This window comes from Spea bombifrons, chromosome 4, assembly GCF_027358695.1.
Source record: "Spea bombifrons isolate aSpeBom1 chromosome 4, aSpeBom1.2.pri, whole genome shotgun sequence".
In the NCBI taxonomy this organism is placed as follows: domain Eukaryota; kingdom Metazoa; phylum Chordata; class Amphibia; order Anura; family Pelobatidae; genus Spea; species Spea bombifrons.
Genome location: NC_071090.1, coordinates 110,748,837 through 110,759,623, shown reverse-complemented (window position 1 = coordinate 110,759,623; position 10,787 = coordinate 110,748,837). Strand labels below are relative to the sequence as shown.

At 35.8% G+C, this 10,787-nt stretch overlaps 1 protein-coding gene across 1 annotated transcript; it reads right to left on the bottom strand.

The window, feature by feature from the left end:
- Window positions 1-209: 209 nt before the first annotated feature.
- LOC128491717 (olfactory receptor 5V1-like) lies at window positions 210-8,516 on the bottom strand. The gene is made up of 3 exons (XM_053464030.1): window positions 8,511-8,516; window positions 7,581-8,360; window positions 210-551 (listed from the first exon to the last, which is right to left on the bottom strand). Exons 1-3 carry the CDS (start codon window positions 8,514-8,516, stop codon window positions 210-212), a joined length of 1,128 nt encoding a protein of 375 aa, XP_053320005.1.
- Between the last annotated feature and the right edge of the window lie 2,271 nt (window positions 8,517-10,787).

Here is a 10,787-nt window from a genome sequence, read left to right as displayed (position 1 = left end):
AAAAAGATTGTTAGTAGTTTCAGGAGTGTCAAGAACAAAACAACGTAAGTTAGGTAATTATATCAATCAACTGGCTAGCTAATAGACTTTTGGAGTCAAATTAATTAAATTTTTTATGAAATTTAATGCAAGAGGCCAGAAACATGCACACCGATTTGTGGAGAGAGAGAGGTGCAGAAACGCTTTTCTTTCTCTGTGAATCGGTCGCATTATTCTGGCCCGTTAGAGTACTTCTGCAAAAAGGCAGAGTCACGGCATGCACCACAATGCATAACCTTACATTTGTCAACATTAAATCTCATCTTCCACTTTGTCGACTGGCCCTCAAATTGCAACAGTTTGTCGGGGCCTGGAAGCAAGTACTTGCCAAGGACCCTGTAGAAAATACTAAAGGGGGCGGAGCATGACGTGATGACGTGGACGCCGTATTGCATGCTCTGTGAGCTGGGGCCCTGAGGAGAAGACCTGATGCAGATAACGACGCTGACTTTTTCGCGTGTGCCGTCCAGTACCCGCCCTCGTTCGGCTTCTGCCTGAGGCGGCACAGACATCTGATTGGGGAGGGAAAGGGAAACACCAGTACTGGGGCGCTGACCGCGGATGTGAGAAGAAAGGAAAAGGAGGGTTAACAGCGAATCCGAGGGTTAATAGCTTATCCGAGGTGTCTGAGGAGGCTTTGTGGGAGCTGAGGCTGGATGAGAACGGTGGGGAAGTTGGACGTTGATGGAGATTTTAGTTTTTTTTTTAAATCTTTTTTTTTTTTCGCTGAGGAGAGAGAGGGGGAGCCTTCTGCACGTGATATGTGGTGGGAGACCCACAAAAAAAATATAAATAACATAAATTAAGAAGAACCAGCCCATATTGAAGGATATATATATATTAGAATTTATTAATTCCTTAGATGGATTAATGCAACTTGATCGAAATATTTTTGAAAGACGTCACACAATGTACAAACCACACATAGCAAAAGACTTACCACGGGACAGATTAGTATGTTTTAAATCATACAGATTCGAATCAAATATTATGGCATTAACTAGATGGAGAAAAACAATATCTGAGAAATGTAAGTATATAAACACATACAATGATCTTGCCTATGAAACCAGACAAGCTCGGAAAATCTATTCTACACTCAAGGCGAACAAATGGAATAAAATTTCGCTGGGGCTTCCCAGAATCTATTATTATTTTTGAAGAAGGTCAGAAGCACCGTTTCAACTTGCGAGATGGATAAAACAGAAGTTGGGGAGACGCACTGAGAAATAGATCAACGCCGTACTCCATTAAAATTAAGGAAGTGGAATAGACACAATATTGTAAGGGACGTATATATCTACACAAATAATATATATAATTTTTTTTATATTAAGTTTATCACTCGAATGGGAATATTAAAGACTATTAGGAATATTTAAAGGCTGAATTCTACTGAAGACACAATATATATATATATATATTAGACTTGTGTATTCGTCTTCGGGCGAACATGAAAACGAACACGAAGAGTGTGTTTTCGTGTTCGTTCTGAAGACACACCGAAGAAAAGAAAGTGCCGGTAAAACGCAGGCGAAGATGAAGACTCACACGCGAAGAATCTTCGCCTTCGTCTACTAATCTCCCCGGCCCCTTCCCCATCTAGCCTACCTTGACTGAAGCGGAAATCCGTAGGCTCGTCGTCAGGGGTTACAGGGCAGTGTGAGTGAGCCTATTGGTCACCAGCAGGGTCTTCCTCTGGCATCAGCCAATTGGTTGATGCCAGAGGAAGGCCCTGCAGGTGACCAATAGGCTCACTCGCACAGCCTTTTTAACTCCTGATTTCCGTTCCCGTTAACCCCTGCGATGCTGCGTTGGATAACGGGAGCAGAAACCCGTAGGGTAAAGGACTGTGCAAGCGACCAATAGGCTCACTCGCACGGCCCCTTACCACTAGTTGCTAGGCAGAAAAAAAAATAAAGCAACCTGGGACCCTGCTGCAACAACAAAGTCGCTGGTACGGACATTTAACTTAGCATAATAACTTATTATAACATTCGTAACAATGCTGCCCTCTATTGGTAAGATACATTGAGTAGCTTAATAAGTTATTATGCTACTCAATGTAAAACCAACAGAGGGCAGCATTCTGTCCGAAAATATATTAGCCATATGTGGCAGTTTGTTCATTTTCATTTATTAATTATTTAAATAAAATATATTCCCATGATCCGCTGGTCTCCCCGCCGCACTCGCAGACATTAATTCTCTCGAACTTGCAAACTCTTCTTTTCTATTTATTTTGGGGTTTTTTTTTGTATTAAACCATTACACGAAAGGATCATGGGAATATATTTTATTTGAATAAATGCAAATGAGCACACTGCCACATATGGCTAATATATGTTCGGACAGAATGCTGCCCTCTGTTGGTTTTACATTAAAACCTGCTGGCGACCAATAGAGTTGCTGATACGGACATTTAAACTCCTGGCGCCAGAGCTGCTGCGGTACGTGTTAACCCCGTATTAACTCTGTAACCGAAAAAAACGAAGAAAAAACGAATATTCGCCAGAAGAGAAGACAGGAACGGGCGAATATTCGCGGAATACGAAGATTTTTTGGGATGAAGACGAACACGAAGACGAAGAGCCCCCTGGTGCCCAAGTCTAATATATATATATATATATATATATATATATATATATATATATATATATATATATATTTTTTTTCCCTTCATTTAAGGCTATTATGTTGAATTCTGAAGTCATAACACTAAAAGTGATGTGTGTATATATATATATATATATATATATATATAATAAAAAAATTATGTTAATTATATCACTTTAAAGGGAATTTAAGAATAGTAGGCTTACTTAAATGATGATGAAGTCTACTAAAGACAAATTAGTGTAAGGGGTGTATGCCTACATAAATATTTTTTTGTTATATTTGTGATATTAAGTTTATCACTTTAAAGGGAGTATTAAAGAATATCAGGTATAGTTAAAGGCATAATTCTATTGAAGATATAATATAATTATTTTTTTCCCCCACTCTTACCCCCTTCTTCCCGTAGAATAACCTCAATTTATATGGCACCGGAAAGAACTGTATATTATATTTAAGATAAGGGAGAGCCCCAGTAGTAATGGCATCTTTGCGAATCAAAGAAGATATGTGTATTTGTATATGTTTTTATGCAATATATTTTTGTTTTATGTATAGAAATTCGGTGTTGGGGAAAATATATGTTAAAACGCCCTTTCTGTCCAAAGGTTTCGATGGTGATAATGGGATATCAGGGATTAGACGGTATGTCGATACATTTGGTGAATGGGATTAAATTCTCCACATAAAAGATCAGTTTGTAGAGAATTATTAAAGAAAGAAAAGGTAGATATAAACTTTCTACAAGAAACACATTGGAAGAAAGAGGATAGCAATAAAATGAAAATTCTGGGTTATACTAAAATGTTTAGCTCCTCATTATCAGGTATTAAAAAAAAAAAAGAGGTGTAGCAATTCTGATTTCGGATGATTTGGACTTTAACTTAAAATATAGTTACCAGGATCCGGAAGCTAGGGTTTCTATAGTAATCTGCAGTATAGATCAAGTAGAATACACTCTAGTAAATATATATGCTCCAAATATAAATTCAGTCGGCATCTTAAAACGTATAATAAATAGAGTGGACAAGGTCAAACAAGGTCTCTTAATAATAGCGGGAGATTTTAACATGGAGTTAGAATCGGATTTAGATAAAAGGATACCTATGGAGAATAAAATCCCTAATGATCTGGGTAAACAAGCTAAACATTAACAAAATATCTTAAAAGCAAATAGACCCGAGAGTTTTGGATTTCACATACTATTCAAGGGTGCATAGCTCATATGCTAGAATCGATGTGTTCTGGAAAGAAGAGAAAATGATAAGAAATTTAGTTGGATCACATTTAATAGAAATATGCTGGACGGATCATAATGCGGTAACTATGAGTACTAAAGCAATAGAAAAAATAAGACATAGAAATAATTGTATTAAAAGAAGAGGCTAAAATAGACTACATATTAAAAATGGCAGAAGCCCTTTTTCAAGAAAATAAATCAGACCAGCTACAATTATCATCGATATGATGTGCATTTAAGTACCTAATGAGGGGCATTTAATAAAATTAGGTACCCAATACAAGAAAAAGCACCAAGTTGACTCATCTAACCTTTATATAAATTACTTTAATCTAAACTCCCAGAATAAAAATAATCCAGTTAGATAAAATCCAGAAACAAATAAATGAACAAATATTGATATCCACTAAGGCAAAATTTAAATCTCTAAATCTTCCTTTATAGCATAAGGGCAATAAAGCTGATAAATTGTTGACAGCTAAATTAAAAAACAAGATAAAAAGTATAACTAAAAGAAGACAGCGCTCCGGCAAAGTATTAATATAAAAAATGGATAATTTATTAAAAAAGTAAACAAACATTAGACAAGGAAAATATTCAAAATACATATCAAAATAAAAATATCAAGAAAGACATACAATAATAATAATAATAATAATAATAATAATAATAATAATAAAAAAATAATAATCAATATACAATGAAAAGAAATCTAATAAAACTCACTGTAGAGTAAGTAAAGCCTGGCCAGGCTAGGCGCCAAAATGCAGATAATATATAAAATTAACTTTAAAGGGAAAGAAGACTATAAACCAAAATGAATAGCAGCAGCCTATGAAAATATTTACTGTATCCCAGGGAAAAAAGATAGAAATAATATTAAATAATATTTGGATAAGGCTAAATTACCTTCTGTAACATCTGACCATTTAAATAAACCTAAGTCAGAAGAGCTATCCAACAATTAAAATCAAATAAGGCCCCTGGCCCAAATGGCCACTCAAGTATATCCTACAAAACAGTTTTAAGTAAAATAGACATGCATTTAAGCGGCATTCACTACTGGCATAACTCTTCCAACTGAACTTATGCAAGCAAATACTGTCCCAATACTTAAACCAAACAAAGAACCTGACTTGGGCAATTATCTACCCATTTCCTTAATCAATTGTGATATGAAGATCTATTCTACTATCTTGGCCGAGAGACTTAAAGATATTGTGCCAAATTTAATTCATAGAGATCAAGTTGGATTTATTAAAAAGAGAACCTCTGGCTCACATATCAGACGTCTTATAAATATACTTAACAGGGAAGAAAAGAAAGGCTCTCCTCTGGCCATAATTACTGTAGATGCAGAAAAGGCTTTTGATAGGGTAAATTGGTCCTTTATGCTTCTAGTACTAAAGGAATACGGTTTGAGTAGAAAAATATTGAATGCCATATTTGCTTTTTATTCGAACCCTACAGCTAGAATAATAGGATCAGGAATAACATCTGAATGGTTCTAAATCAAAAATGGAACAAGACAAGGCTGCCCACTTTCCCCACTATTGTATATTATCTCATTAGAACCTCTAACAGAAAATATACGATTTAGCACCCAGATTAAAGGCTCAGGGGCAAGTCAAAATTAATTTAGACGCAGACGATTTAATGCTTGTGCTTTCTGATCCATATCAGTCTATAAACTATATATTGTCTGACATTAAAAATTATCAAACTATAAATTAAATATATCATGCATCATTACCCTAAATGTAGGAAAATAATTGAACGAAGAAATGCAAAGAAAGTATCCTTTTATCTGGAATAAAGACAAGATAGAATATCTAGGGATCTTAATAACATCAAATATGGAATAAATTTTAGTAATTAATCATCAATCCCTACTAAAAAAACAAGACATATTATGAAGACTGGGATCACATAGACATAACATGGTAGGGAGGTATAAATACAGTTAAATCATATATACTACCCATTTGGTTATATCTTTTTTGGTTGATATCATTGGTCCTCCCGGATAGAAACCTTAAGGAAATACAAACGATCTTAGATCAATTTATATGGAGAGAAAAAAAGACCTAGAGTGGCGAGAAAACTTATGTGTAGGAAAGAGGGAGGGATTGGAGCAGTCAATATAAAAAAATACAATGACTACTTATATGATATCCCCTTTGAGCAGTTGGCTAATACCAGAAAAAAAACTAGAACCCTGGTAGCTAATGGAAAAAGACAATAAAGGAGCTTGGGAACCTGATCTGTTTCTATGGCTACGTTTTTCAAAATATCAGAAGTGGCTTAAACAAGAACAAAATCCAATAATTAATAATTAAGACAACAATGAAAATGTATAGACAAGATCCCAACTTCTTGCCCTCTCTCAATAATCCAAGTAGAAATGGAAAATATCGATATCAGAGATTGGCAACATAATGGTATGGGGAAATTGAGCGATCTTGTGGTGGACGAACAGATTAAATTGTTTGTATAAGTTAAAACAGAATTTAATTTACCCTGAAATGACATGTTTAAATACTTACAAATTAAAAGTTTTCCTATAGATCACTGTATGTCAAATCTCCATATGAATGGCCTATGTATTCATTTATTATTTCAAGAGAAAAAAAATATTGGCGATATAATAGAATCAAGATTAATCAAGAAAAATGTAAATATGGAAATTAATACCAATTTAAACAAATGGGGAAAAGAGTGGATAGGAATAATCCCAAAAATAAAACCTTACCTTCACGGTTTAAATCTTTTGGAATCACAGGAGATGGCACCTAGTCCCAAAGAATATATCTAAAATATTCCCGTCGGTATCTTCTTAATGTTGGAGATGGGAAATTGAAGTAGGTACTCATTGGCCAAGACCAGAATTGTTTTATCCATTTATTTCTAGCTATTAAATATCTATTGGTTACAAACTGGAAATCTCAATTGTTACCTTCTTGGACACAGATAAAACACCAATTAAATTACCAATTAGAGATGGGGAGTAAGGGGACGAAAACAGTGGATAAAGGTTATAAGATTTGGAGACAGCTATTTGAGAAAGAAGAAGACACTTTAGTCGGATTTTATATATTGTTATCATCATTGACATATTACCATCGTAGACAATGATACAAATTACGGGCGATTCCTTTGTTTTGTTTTTTCCAACCTGTTTTAAATATTTAAGTAATAACTTATGGAGAAGGATATTGTGCATTTTTGTATCTTGTATATGTATTTTTTTGTATTTGTTTTTTTTCCTGTTTTTGTCTATTTGATATAATAAAAAAAAAAATAATACTAAATAACAATAAAGAACATAATCTGTTCTGTAAAAAATGTAAAGGCTTTCTTAAAAACAGAGGGAAAAATAGCCGTTAGGAGTAAAAATGATTTGTAAATCTATATTCTGTTTATATTCAATTTTTTTAACCATCAAGTAAAGAATACTTAAATACCTACAATTTAGTTACTAATATACACACACACATATATATATATATATATATATATATATATATATAATACTGCTTTTTTAAAAACCCAATTTTTTAAGTGTTATTGTAATCTCTTCATTCCGTAAACTATATATAAAAGGGTTCAAGATCGGGGTCACCATTGTGTAACACACAGAAATCATTTTTTGTAATCCTAAATATTGTCCTTTTGATGGAATCACGTAGTTAAACACTATGGTCCCATAATACATACAGACCACGGTCAGGTGGGAGCTGCAGGTGGAGAAGGCTTTTTGTCTCCCAGTTGAGGTGGAGATCCGGAGGATGGCGAGAATAATATTTATGTAAGTCATGGCGATAAATATTAACGGTAGGAATACCAATGGAATAGAGATGATAGCAGTTACTATTTCATTTGCTGATGTGTCAGAACAAGAAAGTCGGAGAACTGGAACCAGGTCACAATAAAAATGGTTAATTATATTTGTCCCACAAAATGTCATCTTGTACAGAAGAACAATATGTGGTAGAGCAAAAAGTACTCCACAGACCCAACATGAAGTTGCGAGGAGAATACAAAGCTTGAGGTCCATGATGGAGGAATAACGCAATGGGTTACAGATGGCCAAATATCGATCGTAGGACATCACGGTGAGGAGCAAACACTCATTAGCAGCAGATATCGAAAGAAAGTAAAACTGCATAAAGCATCCAGACAGAGAAATAGCGCTTCCTCCATTCATTATTATATGGAATGTTTCAGGTACGATGGTTGTGGAGAGAAGGATATCATTGAGCGACAGGTGGCTGAGGAAGAAGTACATTGGAGCGTTGATGTGGGGACATGCAACGAACAGTAATATGATGGTGAAGTTAGCCAATAATGTTAAAATATAACTTATAAGAAACAAAATGAAGAGGATGATTTTAGTGCCGTGGATGTTCTCAAATCCTAGAATCCAGAATTCCCTGATTAGTGTCTCATTCTTAAGATTCTCCACCTTTCACAGAAAAATAAATAAGCATACATCTCTGAGACATTTGCAAAGAAAGACCTTAGAAATATACGTATGTAAACTATAGAGATTTTTTGGATTTGTCAAACAAAAATGAATAGATAATAAATAAAGTATACTTTATCTCAGTTTTACCTTCATGATTCGGACCTGTTCCTTTTTTACGATGATGAGATCTACAGAGATTGAAAACTCTCTTTAGGCGCAGCACTCAGGTCCATATGAGTGAAAGAATAAGTTTTCTAAAAAATCTAGATGCAAAACAATATTGAATAAATAAATTATTCCCAAAAAATTCTTACCATGTCTATGATGGTTTCCAATTGTGTTTGCTAAATTGATACCGACAGTGATTACGTTTCAAAATGTGTCCAGGCAGGAAAAAATATGCTTTTTATGGCTTTTAGTGTAATACTGCCATATCCAAGAATCCTCGAGAGGTCTCCTCCTGCTGGAAAAGTTACTCCAAAGAGACTGAACGAATAATTCTTTCATATTGTTCAGTTCAGAAGTTTCTCAAATGTATTCTGTCTTTCTGCAAAAATACCCTAGTGGTACAGGTCAATAATTTGAACCTTATCTATTCATAGAAACAAATAAAAGATTCCTCCGAAATGAATGTCCAACTCGTGTATATTCATGGCTTCCAATTTACAGTAAAACTTAAATAAAACAATACTTGACTCATATCAACTCAACTGTGTCACAGTTCCACACTTTCAGCCCCTGGAGGTCACGCTAACAGGCCCAGTGCCCTGCCTGATGGCTATCCTGCTGTGTGCCCTGCCTGTACTCCACGCCTTTCCTTAAGGCTAATACTCAGCGCCCCATCCGGCCTACGAGATTGGAAGAACATTTTACCAATGCTCGAGAGATGGTGGTTCTAAAGCTGAAAAGGTGAAAGGCAGCATCCCTGATCTCAACATTGACACTTTGCGCAAGAAGGTACTGCTGGATAGTGTTCTCTGCCTTTTTTCTCCATCATATAGACACCTTAGTATTAAGTGGACCAGCAGCCCATTCATTTGGTCACTGGAAGAGAAGAAGCTCACCCAGATTAGTCCATCATAATGCAAAGTGAACTGAGGAACAGAGTCCTCCAAAGCAGATACCGGCACAGTCCACAGTGCGTGTAGGCATCCAAGTAGTAACCAGGCCAAATCCTGCCTAGCTTCCAAAATTAGATTTATTCAGGGTGTTATGGCCATAGGCATCAGCTGAGTAACCCTGACCTGATCCTACCACTCTTTTTTCAGGAACTCACACGGAGGCTGTCATTGAAGAAGCCCAACAGCTATGTTGTTTTAAAGCCACTTTGTGGTCTCCTACAAAGTAAACCCTGCGTAGGGAAAAGAACACTGTATGAGACTGTTGATAGCTGATCCTAAACTTGCTTAATGACTATTCCATCATTGACAATCTTAAGGAGGAGGACTAAACCTAAGACCTCACTTCTCCTGGCCCCAATTAGCCCTTGGTCATTTGTAATAACCATTCCCGCTTGCTTCACATTCCATCTACTCCCCGCTGTTGAACCGTTTATTGTTTTTAATGTTATAACATCCACGTATGATTGCTTTATGGTGTTGTGACACAGTAAAGTACTTACACATTTATGAGAGTTTTTGTTCAGGGTGTACTGCTTTATGATTATTGATATTGACTTTCACACATGTTATGTCAAAGCTTGTGTCCGGGAAAGCGTCTTGGTATGCCATCTAGATGATATAAATGTTCTGTCTTTGAATAAACACAATCCAGTAGAGCCCTCTAAAGCTTGTGATTACTGGGTAATGTGTTCCTTTTTGCCACGTTGTGAATCCCTCTCCCTCACATTGACATGATTCATCAATGGATAGAAAACAAAAAGTGGAAAATAAACAATCACTGAGCGTACAATATGGCTATGTAAATACAATGTTTAAATATAGCTGTGGTGTGCGTCAAAAGGTTGTCAGGCTTCACAAAATGGGAAGAAGATAGTTGGAGTGGTCAGAAAAATCTCCAAGGATAACAGCTGCAGAATTGCATCCTGGGGTCAGAGAGCCTCTAAAACTGCAATCCGACAACACCTACGTCACCACAAGTTGTTGGATAGGTTTCAAACAGGCATCTTCAGTTTGCCAGACACTACTGGAACTGAGATGAGATCATGTTCCATGGTCAGATAAACACCAGAGGTGGGTTTGGTGCACACAGAGACGTAGCCATATGCACAAGTATCCCATGCCCACAGTTAAATATGGTGGTGGCTCTTTAATGTTTTGGGGCTGTTTGTCTGCCAGAGGAATGATGCTGTTCTTAGGATATATAGCATTGTTATAACATCTGACTGTCAGAAAACTTTAAATGAGCCGTGGTCATATCTTCCAGCAGGACAACAATCTAAAACGTACATCAAAATCAACACTA